The following is a 23,868-nucleotide window of genomic DNA, read 5'->3' on the forward strand; positions in this document are numbered from 1 at the left end:
GCATTTGGCTATGTATCTGGCTGAGTCGATTTTCTGTGTACGGACCACTTTAAAGTCGTTAAAATTTGTGAAATGAACTAGTTGATAATTACATACAAAAGAACCTAAAAATAGGTTTAATTTAGTTAATATTTGACATTATTTGTCTTCTAAATCATAGTGAAATAATTTAAAACACGTGTCAAAATCAACCCAAATTTACAGATTATAATGTAGTTCACATCTATCAGTGGAAAATGTAATACATATTATTATATTATGTAATTCCAGAAATATGAAATACTTAACGTAAATTAGAACTTTATTGCCAGTTGTAATCCATTAAGAGTACTAGCTTTTCTCTAATACATAATGTAATTATTATATATTCTATTATATGTAAAATAGATAGAAAAACTATATATACATAATATATCCAAGGCACAGAACATAATAATTGATTTGTATAAAAGTACACAATAATATTTTTCAATGTATTATTAAATAATAAATATATATTATTCATTAAAATATCTTTTCATAATTAATACTTTTTCACGATTTAGGATAAAACCACAGTATAACGAAGAAAGTGATGGATGAGGTAATTTTGTATGAATATTATTATTGTCACAGCAATGTTCTGTTTTATCGTCACATTTCACATCATGGTAGTTTTAATCATATCAACAACAGACCTATTTTCAGAGACATTGTTAAAGCGGTATTTAACACCTACTTGCACACTAGTTGTCAGTAGTCGACATTGTAAAATATTTACTTTTTACTTCCGTAAACTACATGTCACAGTTTGATTATCCAAACAGTTATTCTACGATTTTTAGCGATGACAAACCTATTATAGTAACTATAAGGTACGAGACTGTATCCGCAGGTGCTAAATTATACGCCAATAGTTAACTTGGCTTCTAGAATAACTTGCTGTTAGAAAAGTTCCCACAGTATTGTGAGTTTTGAAGTGATAATTGTACCAAGGGCACTTATGATTTTACGCAGAAACCGCGTTAGGATGGTAGGAGATAATGTTGTGCGCGTGGGTAAATGGTGCGGGCGCCCCGGCTCCTGAATGCAGTTGAAGAGGTCGGTCCTTTCCTCCCAGAATGCAACGTGTTGTTTCGCCAACTTCCACTTCTACGTGAAGATCGGAGCCTCTTAACCTGAAAGAAATAGAATTCAATTAACAATTTTTTTGTAACATGTAGTGAATGTAACATTCTTAAATCTTGTGAATTATTCGTTGAATAAAAAAAATAGTTAATTAACGTAGTCGCAAGTTCAAGTAGGTTATAACAAAAAGCAATCCTGATATCGGTTAGTAATAATAATTAAGGTAATTTAATACATTGATTTGAAATACAAAAGCTGATTGCCTATTAATAACGCAATTTAGAAAGAGCTTCAGAGTATTATAAGAATCATTAGTTAAAATTCGCCACAATTATATAAGACACCTATAAATAGCATAGTGGTCAGTGCACATGGGCGCAATTCCCGAGAGATGCAGGATCCTGCTGGGTGTAATTTTTTTTTCTAATGGTTATATATTTCTCAGACGTGTTTTCAAATTATGCACATTCTTAAATCTTGTGAATTATTCGTTGAATAAAAAATACAGTTTTTAAACCATCATTAAATACGTAATATTATATTATTATCATGGTAAATATGGAACTTAAAGTGATGCAATTCATTAAAAATAATTCGGTTGGCAATTTATTTTTCGTTAATCAAAGCTGAAGGGCGATGGGGAAATATGTATTTTTATGAGACCCAAAAGCCACTTTAATTAACCATATATCTTCAAAAAAGTTTTGAGTATAAAATGGAATTTAAAATTTTGTAGTATGTATTCATATGACTTACATATGGAAACGGTTTGCAATCACTCCGACCAGCTCGCCGACCAAGTCTTGGCCAGGCGCAGGAGGCACCAGAGCTACTACCAAATCGTTCTTGGCAGCCGGGATTCCCAAAACTACCAGTTGGGCGGAACTGCTCATGACTCGCACCACTCCCAACTGAAAAAATATAAGTAGGTTATTATCGAAGAGTTTGTACCTGTGAAAAGAGAGCCTATCTAATTTTTGTATTACAACACTTCATAGTAATTCCAGAATATTTTTAGCGTGGTCAAATTGGTAACTATAGAAACTATAGAATATCAATAAAAGCATAATAATGAAGTATAGAGTCTGCGTCAATATAATATGTAGTGACGAGCAACAGCGTGAAAAACATTTAACATCCGCGTGACGTAGGCCATTCAGAATGGGACACTGTTTCCACATGATCACACCAGGGAGAAATTTATCTATTTTTACCGCGACTAAGCTGACACGCATGCCGGCTTTGCTGTGCATGATGTATTTCCATTTAATTTTTTGCCACATTTTTCTGAGACAACTATAACAGCACGTAGTGGAGGGGGCAAGCTAAGATGTTTACACATTAAAACTGCACATACCTCAGCAATAGGCATGGGTTTTTTCATGGGTTTAAAGTTCCTGGGATCCAGTTTCATGATGGATGTATCCGTGATCAGCAAACACCTTTCCGACACCTTGTTGAAACGGTTCACCTTGAAGAGGCGGCATGAGAACAGTGGTCGAGCCTGTGGTTTGATCTGAGCCAATGCTTTCAAATACTGAGCGGATGAAGGGTTGTAGGATGGCTGCGACAGATAGTCTCCCGTCCATGATCTGGAAGCTCCCCAATCGGAACGCCGACTTCGGAGGCATCCTGCGGCGGCAATCTTCATCCTGAAAAAATATGTAAAGCGCCAATGAAATGAGGACATTAATTCTACACCGATACGGCTTTATAAAATATCTTTAGTACAGAATGATTGGAATTTCAAATTATGACATTGTACTCGGATACAATGTAGGTTTCTTAAAAAAAACGCAAGAAATCAACCAATAAATGAAATTAAAATGTTTATTTATGATATCAGGCAATTTGATTTTGAAATTCTTACTTGAGTTGTGGCCACTGGTCACGTGGAACAGGCTTGAGTACCAGCCACGCCCTCCATCGCCTGTGAGCGCCTTGCAGAAGTGCTAGAGGGAACTTTCGGGGAGCAGGTGGCCATGCGTTTGCAGGGAGAGCTCCCTTTCTGCTTGCAGCTAGTCTGCGACGTAATTCGGCGATGAATTGACGTCGTTTGTAGTTTCTGTGAAAAAATGCATAGAATTAAAATTTACAAACGAAACTTCAGCGACAGTGCGATACTCATACTTATATTTTGTTTATGCTTAGAATTAGAATACTAATAATTGCAGATGTTAGTTAGATTGAGAAACATTTCGAAAATGTAAATATTCCATTATGTACTTACTTCCACGCATTCATAATCACCATGGCAGCCTTCATCTTGCGGTATCGTTGTCTGGCCAGAGCACCGCGCCATTGCTTTTGCAACAGGATAATAATGCTGGGAAGTAATGCGGCACGTGCTGCTTCTAACGCATGCAAAGTTTTAGCACTCCTGTGAAGAAAAATAATAAATATGATAACTGATAAATTACAAATAAGCAGAATCGATTCTAACAATGTAATGGGATTTTTATATAAACCTACTCACGCAATGACTTATTGGCTTTAATGTTTTATATTTCTTTAATGTGCATGCATTTGGTGTTTGCCATATCTGGAAAATTGTACTTAAGTATACAGTTTGCCGTATAACATTGAGAATGAAATTATCTCTAAATAAAACATTTAAAAAATACATAATAAAAACCAAGGGGAAAGATAGAAGAAAATTGGTAGGTAAATAAATTATAAATACAATCACAATCATATTATATATTTCCATAGAATTATGAATGCTTCAAAAGTAAGTTAGCAAATAAGTATTAAGTCCTATCTATCAAATATCAAATTAATGTTCTCATTGAATCTAATAAAATTGTAACATCAGTATGCAAACAAGCTTCGCATCTAAATGGTTTTAGAAGATACGTAAAACTTACTTCACGGTGAAATGATCCAAGAACAATGTGTCAATTTTTGATCTCAATGCTCACAGTAAACTATGATATGGCAAACTGCATATGTAAAATTACATGCGCTCATTTATAGCACAGAAGGCAGAAGCAACAAAGCATGGTAAGGTAATCGGCGAAGGGCAAGTTGCAAATACATGTGTCATTCTGACAAGAATGCACGATTACCTTACGGTGCCTCGTAGTTTCAGTAGTAGAACCCTCCAAATCCATTTCGGATATTCAGACAGTCCGTGCAATGAGTAACTGGCTCACGGCTTAAACCACTGTCAACTTCGAGATGTTAAATCTCTTATACCCACAAGTGATTGTAGTGAGTGGTTTTACTAGCAGTCGTCATTCATAACACAACCATTTTTGAAGATGTCATATGACCGATAAAATAAATGTGTATTCCCAGGTCCAGAAACATGGCTGCCATGCCCGGTGTAATATATTTAATGGTCTTTTTGGAATTTGGTGATGCTCACATGACAAGTGAAAAAATTATCAAACCTTATAAATAGTTTAGTCTGCCCATATTGAACGTCGGTGATCCCCCGGTCTCTCAGAAGTACCATGACACCTTCCTTGTCACTCCCCTGTCGGAAGTTGGGCCACGTGAACTGCGAAAGCATCTTGTAGCGCTTGAGGAAGCGATCGTAGCGTTGACGGTTTGCGAAACCAGCGCGTCGTACGCGAACATTTTCCACCAAACCAAGGTAGGCCACTTGATGTTTGACCTGTAGAATTGAACAAGGAATAAAAGTTAGTGTTATAAAAAAATTACATTTAAAGTAAGAAGAGATATAGAAACCTATGATGATAAAAATATGTCACTATTATGACCCTGCACCGCAAGTTATAATAATATAAATGGCAAAATTGAAACTGCAACCAATTTGGAAGAGCAAAAACAATTGGTATATTGAGTATATGCTTCATAACTTTGCACTCCGGTTCTAGGATGAAAATGATGTAATATATTCTAAAAATATTTGTTTTACATATAGATACAGTGAAACCCCGATTACGGTTTCCAAGGGACCCTAAAAAAAGTGATAAATGCGGGATATATAAAAAAAAAACTCGTTTTTCTCCTGGATTTTTTTCGATGTCTTGAATTATTTTCAGTTTCTAAGCTAGAGTTCTAGTTTTCTTCATGGGGGGCATTTTAGTTGCGAAAAATTCGTGATACGAGATTCGAAGCAAGCCTGAGCGCCGACCGACCTATGCAAACAAAGCGAAACGAGGTCTGTATGTATCATAAACAATTCTACAAAAGCGATATGAATAATATTCAACAAAAACGGTCAATCGGGATAATATTTGTGACGGGGAACGGTTAATGTGTGATTATTTAACATTGTTTTTATGAGTGTTTGGCGGGACTTTCAAAAATGAACAATCCATGCGGGAAAACGATTTATGCGAGAACGGTAGATCGGGGTTCCACTGTATTTATTTATTTATTACTACATATTATATTAATACAAGTGAATATCATTTGATGTAATTTTATCCGAGGTAATGAAGCAAAGAGGCCTATCAATGTACTAAAAAATGCGAAAAAGGTATAAAGTTACAAAATATGTGATACCATGTCTTCCCAATTTGTATAAATATGACACTGGACAGTAAATACAAAAGTTTGAAAAACTGAGTCTTGTGGATGGTCAAAAACACTAACGATTCAATAATCATAGAGTTCCAGATTTGAGACAATCTCCGCGTTTTGCCTTTCGCCGGACTCTCTAATTTTACATTCATAAAGCCCGCAGATTGAAGGTCAGATAAGATAAGGAAGAGTTCTTTCCAGATGATCAAATTGAGAATGATACCACTGATATCGGCTTTGCGTGCCGCTGAATGATAGAGCCAAGCCAGGTAGATGGACAGCCAAATCATCCAGGGTCACGATCCTCAGTCATAAGGTATAATAACATCAATGTATTGTGCAATCATGTATTTCATATCGCCATTCTGAAATAAATCAGGTCAATAAAGATCCTGTACTAAAATTATATCAGAGTTGTGATATTAATAAAATTTGCTAACCTACTGTCAGATAAGCACTTATTATAGATGAGCTTAATCTCAAAAGCGACACATACTATGGAGAAGATGACAACAATTCACTGGATGGTCATTAATAAAACTATCTTGGAGGAGTCTCCAATTCAAGGCAGATTGTAGAAAAACAAGGAATAATTACATACCAGTTCTCGGTCCCATTTCATAGGGCTCTGGTAGGCGTTTGGTTTGATGCATCGGACATAAAATGGCTCCTTGGTTTGAAGTCCAGCAACGAGGGCAGCCATTGACGCTCTGAACAGCGAAGCAGCTGACGGAGGTCTCTTGGATGTCTAAAATAAGATAAATAAATATAGTACACAAGTATCGATACCAATAGCAGGTACAAATAAATACTTTTACTTTCGAAATGACAGATCTATAAACAAGTACGGAGCATTGATCAATTGAAAGGTAATGTTTAGTATTCCATTTAGAATGGTTGGCAAAGATGTATGACAAATTGTTTGTTATGAAAAAATAGCACCATGTGTTTGTTGTTCAGTATTTATGGCAAACTATTTTGTAGCAATTTTGTATATAAACACTAGATCTGTTTATTTAACCTAATCTGAGATTGTATAAATTTATAAGTCAAAGAGAAGAAGATACTTAAGGGGGATGTCATCAAAAGTTTCGTTTTTATAGAGCCATCTATTCCCCGAATTACAAAGCATATAGGTCAAAATTATATCAGAATCTAATTCCAATTACAATCCAATTTGAATGAATCTTCGAGGCATCTTATCTAGATGTCACTGTAATTATATATTAATAAAAAATCTAAAAACAGGTGATATAATTACAGTTATTATTTAAACAATGGTATATATATTTTTTGCATTTTATTTCAATCGGACTTTTTTATATTTTGTCAGATTATTATAAAAATATACGTGGACCATCGACCTGGTAGTAGGTACCTTATAATAATTACTTATGTGAGTTTAATTGGAATGGATTGGATTGTATTAGAATTTGGATTTTATAGTAATATTAAAAAAATATATACATATAATAATATTGTGTAATGATATTTATATGTGATAACAATCTGTGAATTATTGACATTCTCATAGTAATGAAGATAATTAATTAGGTATGGAATCATTAGACCATACACACGATCTCCATAAAAATGGCGTCATAGACTATTTTACAACACATTTTTAGAAAATAATGATTAGGTTACCTAAGTAAAAATATAAATATTATCAATACATTATTAGAACAATCCGAAGATGACAGCCGGTTTGGTGATTTGAAAATAATTAAATATACCTACCCAAAACATTGACAATAATAATTTATTCTCATCATAAGAAAATATACCTAACATCTGAATAGAATAGACCCATAGGGACTCAAAACAGTACGTCGAATGTGTTGATAATTTATTTTTTCTGGCATTCACAAAACGTAGGTAATAATAATAAATGTAGGCAGGCACACTGCACACTGCAGGGTTTATTTGGAAAGCATCTGTCAGTCGTGCAGGTACCTACCTAGTAATATATCAATGCTAGCTGCCATCAATGCTGGCTGAATTGGCTGGACAGGGAGGGAACTCAGAAATATATTTTTTCTTTTCTGTGGTCTCGGACCATCGCAAAAAAGCAACGTTGCGCCAGTTTTGATTTGTGACTAGGTATAAATATGCCAGTCGAGATTATTTTTGGTAGGTAAATACTTCTGATTACTTATACAAATATTGGAAACTGGTTAAGTGAAACCAAATAAGGACTGATCTAATTATTTAAATCTGAATAGGTATATCCCAAATTAATTTTATAATTAATTTTGACATTATTTAGTTTGCAGATATTTTATAAGTAATGTTTTGCTACTTAGCTACTTACAAACATTGTATCAATTTTATTTTCGATGAATATATATTAAGTAGGTATGTTAATTACTTAACACATTGACTGCTGATTAGATAATTGCTTTTTAATTACCACTTTTAAATAGTATGCTAATTATGTCGATTGGCCACCTAATCGTTACGCACTAGGTACGTCTTTAGTGTCCAAGTCGATATGCCCTGGATCGAGGGGCCCTGGCATCCCCCAAACATGAAAATTATCAGAATGATTTTAAACATTGAAATTGAAAGCCAATAAACTATACCTTTGGGCTTAGGCCTTAGACAAATAAAAACACGGCAAAAAAATGATTTGTAATAATTCTCCATCAATCTTTTTAGAAAAATTTCTTAGATTTTAATTTCTAACACAAAAATTTCGAAAAAAACGAAAAAAACAAACAAAATTTTAGAAACCCAATCCCTAATGAACTGTCAAAAAATTCTCGGTGTCCAACTTAATTCAGGAGTGGTATTGGTCATGGCTGGGGAGGGCTGACAGGGCTCTAGTCTGGGGGCCCGGGTTGTGGGGGGTCCGGCGTGTCGGGTTGACCAGATAAGTGAGATAAACACACATCATAAAGTAGCTTTAATAGTAGAAAAAGTCGCCTGCGGCGCTATTACACTTCATGGCCATGAACATTTTCAATTACTTATATAATTGTGCAATATATTTTTTGATTATTACGTGTCGATACTCGACAGCTCCATTATTAAAGTAGATGTATTAAAAATCGTCAATAATTCACTGTATAAGTACCCTTAATTTGAACTAAAACACAATTTGAAAAACGTTAATGTAGTGTTTCACACTGCCTTTAATCTTAGCGGTAGGTAGGGGGGCCGCCAAATATCCTAGCCTGAGGGCCCGTTTCATGATGTGGGGACCATGGTCTAGGTAAACCGAGTGCAATAGACAAAAGACCGATAAACGATAAATTAGGCTGTGAAGAAGAAAAAGAGCTTATGGGACTAATTTACATTCTCCTCCTTTGGCCCCCCTCAATATTAAATCCTGGGTGCGCCACTGCTTATTGGGGTAATAATTAGATTCATTTGCGAAAATTCGCGTTCACATTCACTTGAAGTAATGGTAATAGAATTCAATGCATATAATATATCAAACGCGATAGTTTTTCAGGATATGTATGTCTTTTCATATAAGATGATTCAGGAAAATTAACTTGTACCTACCTACTACGTAAGCGCGAACATTATTTCGTCTAATTGATTTTTTATAACTGAGAATGTCTCAGGAGCAGTTACCCAAACTGAGGTTGCCATGCACTCAAGTGTGCTTTAACCGAATTTATATGACTAGTCAAGAGTGGCCATGAAAGAAAGGAACACATAAGCAAAATTAAAAAAATTGTTAGCTCATACAAAGCTGATAATTATGAATTATCTAAGGAAGTAAAAACATCTTCACGTTGACAGTATGACGCCGCAAATTTTCTAAATGCAACAAATTGGCTTTTGTATCGGGCGTTTTACTTTTTTTCTTTATTTCCTATTTTTTTATTTAAGTAAGTACTTCAAAAATTATCGTTGTTAGTGTTATTATTATATAAAATCGCTGAAATTAATAAATAGATACCTACCTTAACAATATAAGTTTTAATGAACAATTGTATGTGTTTGTTTGTGGGGGGGGGGGGTGTAAATTTACCACACCGGCTGACGGGTGACACCAACCCTATTTACGCCACTGCTCAAATGCGTGAATTGATGATCCGCACACACACAATAGAAAAATTAGAGGGAACGTTGCTAGCAGTGTATTGAAATTGACTGATGAATGTTTGCTTTATTTTATCAATATACAAGTAAACAAATGAGAAGACGGCTTAATATAAATGCTAACATAAATTTCTCAAATTGTTTCAGACCATTCGTAATAAAATATGTTACCATGTGCATGCATACTAACCGCACGTATCTACATACGAGGTAGGTACCTATTATTCATGCGAACTAGAATCTAATACAGATGACAGTTATTTCGGTATCGCACGTTGTTGCCGCTAGAGGCAGCACGTCCTTGACCGACTGTATTTGATTGGAAATTAGTAAATAACATAATAAATATAAATTAAAATATTACGTTAAATATATCTAAAAAGTAAGAAAAATATATTGAACAGGCCCACGTTTTCGCTTGATGCAATTATTGAAAATTGAACATTTTTATTTTTCGTAAAAATCGATTGATTTTAGATTGAAAAAAAAACATTAAAACTATAATTAATTGACAAGAGAGATTCACTAGTTCCAAGAAAACTTATTAAACAACATTAAATCGATAATTTTGTTTCAAGAAATTACTTGGAACAATAAATATTTATTTTAGTAAAACCCTTATTTTTAGCCATTTTTTCAAATTTGTCGCTTTCTCTTTGAAATAAAAAAATATATTTTATTTTTCCCATTGTATTTAGATAGGTATCGATCGATTAAAATATGTTTAAAGCTTTAATTTGATAATGAATTTCTATGCCTCTCCCCCTTAATGCCAGTGATTAGACAGTGTCAGAGCAGCATGCACAATCTAAGATTTCGTTCCTAAGGATAAGTCGCCGAAAAGCATGACTTAACTATAAACAATCCTGAGTATAGAGTTAAGGAATCCTTAACCATAGACTACTTTTGTTATGAACACGCCCCCTTCTGTATTACCATTTACCACTGATAGCTGCTGTCAAAATAAATTCGCATGTTTATAACACAGTCCATACATTCAAATTCATTTAACAATGTATCTCAATATGGATATTGATAGTGTTAATTCGTTCGGCATGTACTTGCAGAATATTATTTTACTTTTATACGCCAACCCGCAGAAATACAAAATGCCAGGTGAAGAATGACACTTGAGGCTAGTGTTACCATGTTAAAAAAATATCTTGCGGTGCCTGTGGAATCACGTATAATGACTTATAACGGAAACATAAAAGTATTATAATTAAAATTAATATGTATTTATAGTTATTGCATTTATAAAATAAAGTTGTCATATTTTTGTCATCGTTTAACAATTATAAAATAATTTACCTAATTTACCTAACGATAATTTTTAAATATGGTATTATTTTCAATAGAAATGATCTTAACTAAGGATAATGTTTCTGCATAGTGTTTTCTGCTAAGGAAATTTTAGTTATGACAAATGATTCTACATTCCGCTCTCAGTTATTAAAAGAATAATGAAAAAGTGGAGAAACAATGCCCAAATGAAAGAATACTGTCTTCTTCTTGTGTCACTTCCTATGAGGTCGGCCAAACATCATCATGGAAATTCTAAAAACCACAAAATCCTGTATCTTGCAAAATGAGCTGGGGAAACTGCTCTTTTGTCCTCTCATAATGTAGCCGAGGTAGTGTAGTTTTCCAGTTTTGATACTAAACATAACTTCTTGGTCATTTCCTATTTGCTTGTGGACATTAATATTAGTCATCCTGTCAGCCCAAGGGATTATGACGATACACTATACAGCCACATGTGGAAAAGAATTGAGATCATATAATAACAAACTATAAGTAGTCTCAGGTTTAGATCGAAGTCTCTATTGCCAAGGAGGTATCTCATTTTGAGAAATGCACTCCTCACTATCACAAGAATACTGTAAAAATCGAGTATGCAACATAAAAAATGACAAACCAATTGTATGTTGGTTCCACCCTCTGGCCACATATCGGAGAGACTCTGGTTTTTGGAAGAGTGAAGCAGTCTCTTAAGGTCTTGCCATAGAGCGTCTTTATTTTTATCCATGAATCCCAAAATGCTGTACGTCACATCTCCGGCATAATGTCTGCAAAAAGATTTTTTTTTTATAAAATTAACCTAGTTCATTCCTTACCTGTATTATTTTTTCAATTGATTATATTATAATATATCAAGTATTATTACCTATACAGTGTAAATGATAAGTCGAATTATAGAGCTTGATTTTGTGCTTTCAACTAGTAAAAATAACGGCGGATTATAGTAGTCGGATAATCAAACGGCGGATTACTGAGAGTGTACTGTATATCTCTATTTCAAATTGTCATATTCCAGTCATAGGTAATTGAAGTCACTTTTATTTGACCATGTCCGATCCTAAGAAGAGTGGAGGTTTGTATCAAAATTTTTTTATTTTTACAAGAAAAGGATGTTTGCCACTTGCTCAACCTATTAGAACCATACTTTGACTCCAAACACACATTGAAAAACAATATGTGTATTTGCCGGTCTCAGCATTCAAACCTGGGAACTACGACATTATAACATACTATAATATATGAATGTTATGAAACGTTGGAAATAAAATATTGAATTTCAGTTCAACTTGAAATTTTGGAGTTGGAAGCAGACAAGCGCGATAAGATTTATGACTAAATTTAAGTGTGAATTTAAATATCAGATTATTGAACAATAATTGGAGAAAGAAATCGACACATGGATAATGCTTTGTCAGTCCTTGCTTTTTGACCAATTGCAGGAATCTGTCAGTCTATTTCTTAATTTATTGTACGTTGACTGCACTCACTTTGTACGGCACTGACGTATATGAAATATACGATTGTAATAATTAATAAATTTGATAGCTAGTATATTATAATCAATTTTCATACAAAAGAAATATTATGAAGTGTTGTAAAAATCAGAATATAGATATGAATAGAAGATTGAAAAAACATTACAACAAAAAAATTAAATAAATGAATACTGACGTAATCCTGAAGTGTTCTCGGTGTTTGAGGGCTTTGTCGGTGGGTAGGAGTTGTCGGGACGTGTAGTGAGCGTGCTGGCCGAGTCGGGAATCCAAAGCTTCCAACAGAACCTCATCGGTTACCTAAAGTGACAAACATTCAATATCGTTAGGGTTTAATATATTGGCATCTCGTGCAGTGTTAATTGATTACTCGAACATAACACTATTTTAGAAAATACAATTGAATAACTGAAACACTTATTTGAGCAACTACATTTTAGATATGAGAAATATTCACAATAGTTTTGCAAATTGAATAGGTAGAAACTATTAGAAAATATGTATTTAGTTTCATCAGTGTACATTCAAGCTACAGTTTAATAATAGAAAATTGTGATTAAAAACCTGTTTAGGATTTAGACAGGCTTCATCCATGATGGAGATGATTCCTTTGTGCGGTGCATCGACAAGCTCACAGATGACTCTGTTGTTGAAGTATTGGATGGGCGTCCACTGGATGCCTTCCCGCTGATACTCCTCCTGTTCTTGACGCAGAACCAGTTCTATAATAAACATAAATATTTATCAATTCTGTGTATTTATACGATCTTTGCTGTATATTTGAAACATATGGCCATCGATAATAATAGTGAAATAAAAATTAGAAGAGTGGCATGAAAAATATGACAGCACGGTACATCACTGTATCACAATATTCATTTCGTAGCATTGGCCTGTAGTGCACGATGATTCATGAAATGTCAAATTGTAGTCGAATTAAATTATACGATATCCAATCCTATGAATTTAAGTATTAAAGTTTTGTTTTGGCAACATAGAATCATTTATGTAATTTTAACTAATTGGGTGAATCTGAAATTATATTGGAATGTCACAGTAGAAGTGTGAAGTTCTCTTCAAATGAACCTGCAATGCTAACTTAATCAGTAGACCAGAGGTTCATTTTCTTTGTTTCAATTTCATATAGAAGAAGCTATTTCTCAACATCCTTGATTGTAACAAAACATTGCAATGCATTTTTATCTCAGTGCAATCTAGGCAAATAAATGTCAAAGTGCACACACGTATGAAGCTAGCTACATTTAAATTGGCACTGTAAAATGACTTACAGTTAACTTAATTAAGTATTAGCGTTAGATATGACAATTTTAAATGATTAATTGATAAAAAATGGTAATCACCAATAAACAACTGCTGCAGTTTCTCATTGCAATAATTAATACAGAATTGCTCGAAGCTGTTCATATCGAATATCTCAAATCCATAGATATCCAAAACACCAATCAGGGTATTCCCCAGGGAATCCTTTGGGATCTCAATGGCGGAGTTTATCTTGGTGACAATCCACGTGAAGAGTCTGTCATAGACAGCCTTGGCCATGGCGTCTCTGGTATACTCGGCGTCTCTCAACGTGTGTTCTTTGTTAACTAGCTCCCCTCCCGCCGATAGAACTCTGCCGACCATTGCAGACTTGAGCGAAGCTTCCGTCACTCCGAGGGCTTTGCAGCAGTTTGCGGCCGGTCCGCCCACTTTCAATTCTGTACCGTCGTTTCCGCCGGAGAAGGTAAGCTCGCCCTGAAAACATTTTCTAATTAACATCTGCAGTTAAACATTCCTTCAGGCATATTCCAACTATGTAACACTTTAACAATAAATCATTATTTGTTACTTACGTATTTTCAGCAAGCAAGGGTTATCAAAATATGTAATAGGTAGCACGGCGCTACGTCAAAATTTCAGCTGGTATTACAGTGGATGCGTCAAATGACGGCAAGCTTGGCATGGCTACGGCACTAATATTTGATAGTTTGCTGTTATTTCAATATTTAACCGAAAAAACCGGCGAGTTCATTTAAGCCATGGAGTTCAAGTCAATGCGATATGAATGGAGTTGAACAGACAGATTACGATGTTGTGTATAAAAATATTAAACTGAAATTTCTTGAAAATATTTTGCATGACAGGTCATGGTCAGTGGCGGCCGGTGGTTTCCAAAACTGCTTTTGTTGGGGGTGCACTAAAAACTTTCATACCTTATTTAAAAAGAACATCACTTCGGGTTGTTTCTGCTTAGCGAACACCTTAATAACTTTCTCATTAAAGTCTGGAACGGTTTGTAGAAGTTTTTTATGCTTAGCACAGATACAATTAAGTCTGCCCTAATTCATAGGATTTTTTAAAAATGATTTAATTCTTATACAGTTGAAAAAAACCGTCCACTTTCCACAGATGTCATCAGAATCGTACAAATGATTTTTAACACTTTAGTTAGTATATCGATAAAATGATACCGTTTGTTTTAATCCAAACATATTTTGTCCATGTTGCGGAGAACTACAGGATGCAAAACAATGTGAATTGAGAAAAAAATATTGAAAAACAAAAATCCTTACCAATAAAATAACTCCGGCGACAATGGTCCAAATCTCTTGAAGCTGATTGGACGAGAAGCCTAGTGAACTGAAGCAGCTGTTTGTCATGGAGAAGGACTTTGTATCTACTGCGGAAGGTTTGTTTGGGCCCATCACTTTGTATTCCGTGCCGCGATTCAGGCCCCAACCTTTGCACTGGCTATCGGATGCGCCTCCGAGCATCTGTGGAATAAGAATTGTTAAATCTGTGAGATACATAAATACACTTTTTGAACCTGAAATACGTCACCAGCTTCGTAGAAATAAGTCATTGCAAATGGAACCATGATTCTCTGAGATTTAAAACTCAATAAAAGATATTCATCGTTTATTTATTTTATATCCAAAACTCAACCAGCTCTATATTGGCAAATTCAAAATTTAAAAATATATTGACACAACAAATGACAATCATTCTCTTATAAGTTTGACAGATTAGTACCAGTGTGAGATTATATTTTTGTAGTAATTAGTGAAGAAATACCAAAAAATTTGGACTATAAATAGAAGGACTCTTATTATTATTTTGCAAGTGCATGAAGCATGGTAAATTGGTAAACTCAACAAATATTAAGATCATTCAATTGCTATTCTGCTTTTCTTACATATGCAATGGTGGTCATTTTGTTATGTTCATTGTGATTACTTTACTCAAGTGCACTTATAAACGGTTTTACAAAAATTTTACATGATTTTTCAACTAAATAATTGCTGAAGTGTAGTTATTATTGACTGATTATCTACTCATCGTGATTACGCTTGATTCAAATTGTAGAGATTATTTCGAGAGTGCATGAATCAAAGTGAAATTGTCAAATAATCAACAAATTGGCGTTTAAATAAGAAATTAGTGTGTTATCCAAGAGATTTTAGAGTAATTATTATATGGATACTATTTTATGTGTGGCTATAATTCAGTACAGAGACAATCAACAAATAAAATATTATAATTATTATTTTTTGAGACAAGATATTGCCTGCATTGAATAACAATAGTAAGGCCAATTAATAAACATTATCATGCAATTAATTAGAAATACAGAAAAAAACGTAACACTAGAAGTAGAATAACAATATTAACACAATAAATCTTATTGTTTCAAATAAAAACTGGAGCAAAAAAAAATAAGATGTAACATTGCTCCAACAATGGTGGGAACCATTTTTTTAACATAATCATAAAACATTTACATAAAAGTGAGCTAGCAATTAAAATTAATTTACCCGTTAAATCTATGGTGAATAAATTACAATCCTCTCTTTGGCGATAGAATCATCAGACCAAGAAAGTTGAGCTGGAAACAGTACCTTTGGTAGATACACCAAGAAGAAAATATTTTTATAAAAATAAATATCTAGTATGTACTATTAAATTAAATATAATTAAAATGTATCTCTAGTGTAGTATAATATATCATTACATATCATTATTCTTCAACACTTGCATCCACTGTGGCCCGGCCCCTCAGTCAAATAGGTTATGCACCGCTGATCTAGACAAACCAAAAAGGTTTGCAATTTTTCATTTTTATTCCACTTTCAAACCTCATTATTGACTGCAAACCACCCCATACCAATCGGCTGAAAACTCATTAGCTGTATACCATCTAATACCAATAGATTGACCAAAGAACAGAGCAGATTGTTTTACGAAATGTCAAAAATTACGTCCGCGTCAAAAACCTATACAAATTTAATTAAAAGCGTATCCTATGTGTTAAATTCATGTTTTGGTAGCATAAATATAAGTTACGTTTAACACAATGCGAATGTTTTAGTTCTGGTACAAGTTTTTTATATCTTATATTTGAAATGGTCCATGCATGTAGTGATTAAGAAACAAATACCATCTGTTCATAAAAAATATTAAGTCATTCCGAAGTTTATCTCAGGAATATAAGCATATTTTTTAATACATAGTTTATGGAATAGACTGGGTTTTAAAATGAATTTGTTTAACCATAAACCATGGTAAATAATCTTTCATATTTTATCCATGATCCATCCATCTTTATAGAGGAAAGTTTTCTTTAAACATCTTTGATGTACCTAAACAAGAATATTTTCATACATAATAGCGCCTGTAGACGTGCATGGATTTACCGGCAGCAATAGTGCATATTTTAAACTATCCTGACAATAACTGTTTACACGTAAAAGTGCTGACTGGCTCTCCAATCTCATTCTTCAAGATTAAGCGAGACGCGATGATGTCATTTTATGGTACTATTTGACAGGTAGTGAAAATCAGTTAACCTCAAAATGAATATAGTTCTACTGCATGCAAGCTTGCAACTGCAGGATGTTTACCCATACATTTTCTTGTTATAACCGCGATAATACTTACTGTCAACAGTAAATCGCAAGTGTAAACTGGGTATAATGATAAAAACAAAATACTTGGAGTAATCCGTGACATCGTTTAGTAATTAAGACATTTAATTGATGCCTACCTTGATTTAATATACAAAAACCGATTGCCAACATTATTAACGCAATTTGATGCAAGAACTACTACTTAAATTGTCATAATTAAGTAAAATGCCCATAGCTATATTGGAAAAGCACACTAACGTCGGGTGTCGTATTTTTTTCTTGTGGGTATTATATGCATGAGATATTTTCAAATTATGTATGTTCAATATAAGATAGAATGTTACATTTTCAAATATTGTGAATTATTTGTTGAATAAAACAAGTGGTAAATTAAAGAATATTTTCTTCTCTGACTACTAGTTTGTTTTACGTAACGGGTGCTGTATAAATTTGATTATAATGAGCAGATAAATGCAGAAGATAATACCAAAAATTTCCCCATTAAAAACACATTAAATTATGGTGTAACATGAGTTAGGCATTAATTATAATGATTATGAGTTTCGGATCAACATGGAATATTTTTATGGTACAGTTCTTTCATCTAAGCATTGTTACTTTGCAGTGAAAAGTTTCTACATGATAATAAGTATGTAGTATTTTACGTATTTTCATACACTAGCGAAACGTGTCATAAACGCCCATGTTCGTGAGGTGATATATCAGACATCAGTGCTCTGGTAACAGAAATATGAAGATCCCCTTCACATGGCTAAAACATGTAATTTTGAAGCTGATTGAGAGTGTGACACTTGTGGCACAGCCGCTACTTGTCTCACAGGTCAAGCAAGAGTCGCGAGACATGGTGCTGGACTAAGAATTGACACAATCTTGTTCTTACCCTATGCTCTGAAGCGGGAGCGGGAGAAAGATTCTATCTTCCATTCCGATATCCATTCAAATATGTTGATTGTGTTACATCACGAGACTTTCCCACTGTGGCATTTGATCAGTTGGGTCTATATTACACAATAAGTTAACACTGATTTCAGAACTGATGTGGTTAGTACCTATTTGAACGTTTCCTTCATAATAAAATTCATAATAATTGAAGGTGTCCCTTGAAAATGGGTCTATATGAAATAACCAAAATTTTACAGGAGAGAGGAAACATACTTAAATAAATATCAAGAATTTCAGTGATGTATGGTTATATTTTTAATCATTGACATTAATTGCCTTAAAAATCATAATTAGGTATTATAAATCACTGAAATTCTTGTTGTTTATTTTGATTTCCTTTATCCCTTTTCGAGGGACACCTTCGATTATTGTCAGACTACCACAATTACTATGTTAAATAACATCATATACCTGATAAAAAGAATGGAAGTTTCTTTCTCCAGGTTGCTGGCAGATGACTCTGGATTTTTCCAAGAGGTAGTTGCTGATGAAGCCGCCGACGGGATCCCCTTTGAAGTCGAAATTGATGTCCATGTATTTGCCAAAGCGTGACGAGTTGTCATTGCGGTTTGTCTTGGCGTTTCCGAATGTCTCTAGTATTGAGTTTGATTGGATAAGTACATTTTTGACCCTGTAAATAAGATATACGATAGTCAGAACAGATATCATTAAATCTAAACTGTCATAGTATATTTAAGAATTGTAATGATACACAATTTCGGTTTTGTGCAATATTGTAGAGAGATCACAAAAGAAAAAACCAACAGGTAAGAAAACCAGACAAGAGTAAAATATAAAAATTAACTCTCATTTGACATTAGAATTTCACAAAAATACTATAAATTCATTATAGGGAATAACAATTTGATTTATAGATTTTTTAAATACATACCTACTTATGAAAATTAGGCGAGATAATGACGAATAAGACAAGCATTTTGATATGCAGAATTTGAATTTATAGACATGAAAATTTCTGTTGGGTTGTCTGCCCATTAGGTTGGGAAGTCGGTGCGACACGTTGTTAAGTTGAAAATGGTTTTAGTTGCAGTTCACACAGACTTGGGTATGAAGTAATAGAGGAAAGCTCGCATCATGGTGAAGTAGGGAGTGCGAACGGTAAATATGACACAGCATCGACTTCCAGCGCGTCTCCTATGCTTCCACATAATATGTAATAGTATTCTCGACATGCTAGCCTGTGAGAAGCAAATATTTGCCACTCACCCCAGGTCGATTATTTAACCTTATCTGATTACTCATGCAGCAGGATCCTCGCTTTTCATACCTAGATAGTCTAGCTAGGCGGACTACGGCTTAAACGCCTTAAACCATTGGTAGAATGCTTAACTTCAAGACATTGCAACCTGTCGCACCGGCTAATCGTCTTAATCAATGGGGAGCCATAGGTGTAGGTATAAGTAATTTTAGACAAAATGCCTTATTACATCATTTGATTGAGGACAGTGCATAATTTTTATTGGAATTTGCACAATTATGTTGGCTGTAAACCCTGTTTAGTATCTAGCAAAATACTTTTACACAGATGGACATATATCGTCGGTGTTTTGTAAAAAGGGAGAATCAACCATTTTGACGAAATCGAGATTTTAATGAAAATACAATATGTACCCCACTAGCTTTGTTGTGTAAAAACGGCGAATTTTTATCTCCATAGGAAAGTACTTAAAAACGATAATCGACTAAAATAAAATTAATTAAAATTATGAAATAAAAAGCGAATGTGACATATTAGGCCTTTTAAAATATTATATAATAATACCTATTATAATGAAAGTATTCTTTCTAAGCTTTATTATTAACTTGTTAGATATTTATAATCATCTACAGGTAAAAAACAAATAAACGTCAAAAGTTAAAAATCCTCCTCCTGTAAAGTAACATTTTGGTTAATTCGCCCTTTTTACAAAACACCGACGATATTATGAAATCAAGTTTTTGCATTTCATCTGTTGGAATAATATGGTATTATTACGTGAGTTAACTCATTCACTGCTGACCAGTTAATTACTGTTTAATTACCACATTTAATTATCATGCTAATTCTATCTAATGGCCATCTAATGCAAACGCGCCAGTGGCTTTGTCAGCACTAAATGAGTTAAGCAGTAAACATCCACAAGGCTGGTCTGAAACCGGAACGACTGATTCTTCGATACGGCACGAATACGTGAAAGTGAAAAGACCAATGAGTGGAAGAAGCTAAATAAAACTTTCATCCAGTACCGGATCGATATCCATTTTCAAAATATATTACAGTTATAGAATAAGAATATTAGCTAGAAAGGTGTCAGATTCTTGTGGCAGTCCAGGTGACTCATTTACGTGTTGGTATCATTACTTTCAAATGACACTAATACCGTTCCACAGTGATTTAGTTGTGGCCGCAAACCCAGAAGAATATGTCCTTCCCCTACCTGTCAATATATTCTCTTTGATTTTGGGTGGTGTTCGCAGCAATGTATCTCATGATCAGCTTGGAGGCTTCCGTTTTGCCGGCACCCGACTCCCCGCTGATAAGTACACAAGTGTCTCTACCCTAGAAACGACACAAAATAAAAATATAAGCATATTCAGGTCAAAGATGTTGAAGAAAATTCTATGCGGGAGGTTTAATATATTATGAAAGTGAAGTTAAAATTATAAAAAATTAAAAATTTTCTGTTGAATTATTATGCTCAATAAGCTCAAACTTGTATTTGATATGAAGTAAATAAAAAACAAATATAGAATACTCAAATGTCATTTTGATTTCCATAGTAACGTACGGATATATTAATAATTTAGTTGCTAGGACCCCAGACCCCTACCAACCAATAATAGTGTTTTACTTTTAACGGATTTATTCTGAAATAACTTTTCATACAAAATAGAATTAACTGAAAATGAAATCAATTCTACTTAAAGATGGCTAAAAGTATTAAAAGAATGCATTGGCATCGTGTTCTGATATATTCTAAAAGTTTCAAATGTCTAGCTAGTCGGAAAGTTAGTTAAAAATCAATTGCAAGATTTGTACCGGACAAACAACCACTAGAGCTAATAAAAACGTTGTAAAATACCATCCTTTTATAACATTCTTATGGTTTATGATAGAGGTACGACAACATCTTCTTGGCTACGTGAAGGAGGGCGCTGTTGTCGACTAAATGGGAGGAGCTTGTTACTTTATAATGGAAGTGTGGTTAAAAATGGGAGGAGCATGTTAGTTCACAGTTTTAACACGTAGCCAAGAAGATGTTGTCATAGAGTAGGTGATAACAGTGTGATATTTGTTACGTATAAATATGCAATAATGACAATGAGAAAATTTAATCATGAATTTTAGTAATATATTTTCAGGTTCTCATATATTTCTGCTACGTCTATATAGCGGTTTTTTTCAATGTCTTCACATACAATCATGTAATTAAAAAAGGATGAAATTAAAAGAGTTGTAAAAAGTGATTCATACGTTACATAATTTTGAAATCTCAGAAAACATAAATATTAGAAGTCGAACCTCATATCTTTTCACGGTCTGGGTGAGTGCTAGTTATTGACCTAACCGTGATTCATGTGAATTAAATGTCATCTATATACACTCAGAGATATTACACAATTGTGTAATTTTAATAAGAATTTCATTCTTAATCTTGTGTCCACAGAACAGATAGTAAATAGAATTCCGATAGGCTATATACTAATACAGTAAATTTTGACGCAGGGTTTTGAATGTGTGAGTGTCCTCCGAAAATTAACCACACATGCAAAAGTGCGTGTAATACACCAATATTAAATGAGTGACAATTCATAAACCGAGAGCAGTTGTCAGTATTCAACGAATGACGTATTCTTGACACATGTTTAAATTTATCCCGTATTTTTCCTTACTCGAGATCGGTTGCCTGTTTCTCCTTACCCGTTAGGTATTTCAGTTCCCATTATTTCTGAGTTCTCTGCTTGTGTCTATTCAATATTGAATAATAAAGAATAATTAATGATTCATACCTGTTGCCTAAGTACTCTTTGACATGCGTCAGCCACTGCGTATACGTGCGGCGGCACCTCAAACATCTCCCTGCCTCGATACTGCGCCATCGTGTCTGGTCCATAGATATCTAATGTCTTGTACGGGTTCATAGATACCAACACCTCTCCAATGTATGTGTAGATGCGGTTTTGTTGAAATCTGTGAACAAAGAGACAAAAAAATTAACAATCAATCAGTAAATGAATTAAAAGGACTCTTCTGTGGATAACGGCGATGACCTTCAATGTTTATATGTTTATCGACCAAAGTAAACACCAATAAGTAAGACATGCACTAGTATGAATCTGCAAGAAACAATTTTTATGGTTGTCAGTAAACAAAATATCCGCCTGCACATAGTGGACCATGCAAAATACCTCAGTGACTGTAAACACGACAACTGGAGCCCAGATCATGAGATCAAGATCAAGATCAGCATTGAGATGGCAAGAAGCACATTTGAAAAAAATTAAATAGCTCTTCTGCAATATAAATATACATCTGGGCACTTGATGGGGACCGATCAGGTGCAACCGTACAACCGTAGTAGTCTACGGAGTAGTAGTTTGGACATAAAAGGAACCATCAGAAGACTGGAGGTTTTTGAGATGTGGCTCTATCGGCGTACAATGAGGATTTCCAAGAGTGATCACTGATCACACTACCACTGAGGAGGTTTTAAGACAGGTCAATAAACCCAAGATAATTTATAACTATCAAACGCAGAAACTTTGGCCATATTTTCCACAATGAGAAGTATGACATCCTATTCATTATGCAGAGAAAGGAAGAGGCAGCAGAGGCGTGGGCAAAAGAAAATTCTCTTGGCTACGCAACTGATGGTGATCTGATATGACTGGCCCAGGATAGGGAGATGTACAGCAATTTGGTCGCCAAAGACACAAACAGCAGCGGAATACAGGGATCGCTGGAGAGATGTAAATAAATAGAACGTTTGAGTAACAATCCTGTGAACAGTGATAGACATGAAAATAAAGAAGGTAGGTATAGTGAGTGGCGGAAAGTCTGACAAGTCCAAAGATTATATAAGTTCAGTTAATCGGAGAGTTTTTCAACTGTGTTCGACTGGGAGCTCATAGATTTTGTAACATACACTATAATATGTCTACAAATCATGTGAGGGGTCAAAAATAAGATTTGAAAATTATATTTATTATGATAGCTTTTACAGCTGATATTATTTATGGTATATCATTGCGTTTGATGGTGGTCTCCAAACTTTCAAAGATTTAAGAAATAATTTTTAAAAATTCTAACAATTTAAAAACTTAAATATTATTATGGGCTTTTCTCTCTGCTATTAGCACTATACTGTAGGCATATATATCGTCTCTGTTCTGGCAGAACACACTAACTGGAGAATACTAGTTTTGAGTAATTTGACTTTGAAGTTGTTAAAATGTTTGAAATGGGCTATCATGTGAGTTTATTAAGTAATCGTAAAAAAGGTGACTTTAAAATAAAGAATGTTTATTTATTAAGAAGG

General features: G+C 34.0%; 1 protein-coding gene across 1 annotated transcript in view; it reads right to left on the minus strand.

Moving 5' to 3' along the window:
• Nucleotides 1-535: 535 nt before the first annotated feature.
• Myo31DF (Unconventional myosin ID) overlaps nucleotides 536-23,868 on the minus strand; it is a 76,647-nt gene continuing 53,314 nt past the window's right edge. The window contains exons 2-16 of the mRNA XM_085944481.1: nucleotides 22,340-22,520; nucleotides 20,767-20,888; nucleotides 18,740-18,959; nucleotides 15,032-15,232; nucleotides 13,820-14,213; nucleotides 13,023-13,180; nucleotides 12,637-12,758; nucleotides 11,582-11,732; nucleotides 6,206-6,352; nucleotides 4,503-4,729; nucleotides 3,338-3,487; nucleotides 2,978-3,172; nucleotides 2,465-2,759; nucleotides 1,864-2,018; nucleotides 536-1,157 (exon numbers count right to left, since the gene is read on the minus strand). Of these exons, the coding sequence (XP_085800607.1) occupies nucleotides 989-1,157; nucleotides 1,864-2,018; nucleotides 2,465-2,759; nucleotides 2,978-3,172; nucleotides 3,338-3,487; nucleotides 4,503-4,729; nucleotides 6,206-6,352; nucleotides 11,582-11,732; nucleotides 12,637-12,758; nucleotides 13,023-13,180; nucleotides 13,820-14,213; nucleotides 15,032-15,232; nucleotides 18,740-18,959; nucleotides 20,767-20,888; nucleotides 22,340-22,520 (2,887 nt within the window). The 3' untranslated portion in view covers nucleotides 536-988. The remainder of the gene's footprint in view (nucleotides 1,158-1,863; nucleotides 2,019-2,464; nucleotides 2,760-2,977; nucleotides 3,173-3,337; nucleotides 3,488-4,502; nucleotides 4,730-6,205; nucleotides 6,353-11,581; nucleotides 11,733-12,636; nucleotides 12,759-13,022; nucleotides 13,181-13,819; nucleotides 14,214-15,031; nucleotides 15,233-18,739; nucleotides 18,960-20,766; nucleotides 20,889-22,339; nucleotides 22,521-23,868) is intronic.

The sequence above is a fragment of the Rhyacophila brunnea genome, unplaced genomic scaffold (genome assembly GCF_057557595.1).
Source record: "Rhyacophila brunnea isolate RB1 unplaced genomic scaffold, BYU_Rbru_1.0 scaffold_17, whole genome shotgun sequence".
NCBI lineage: Eukaryota > Metazoa > Arthropoda > Insecta > Trichoptera > Rhyacophilidae > Rhyacophila > Rhyacophila brunnea.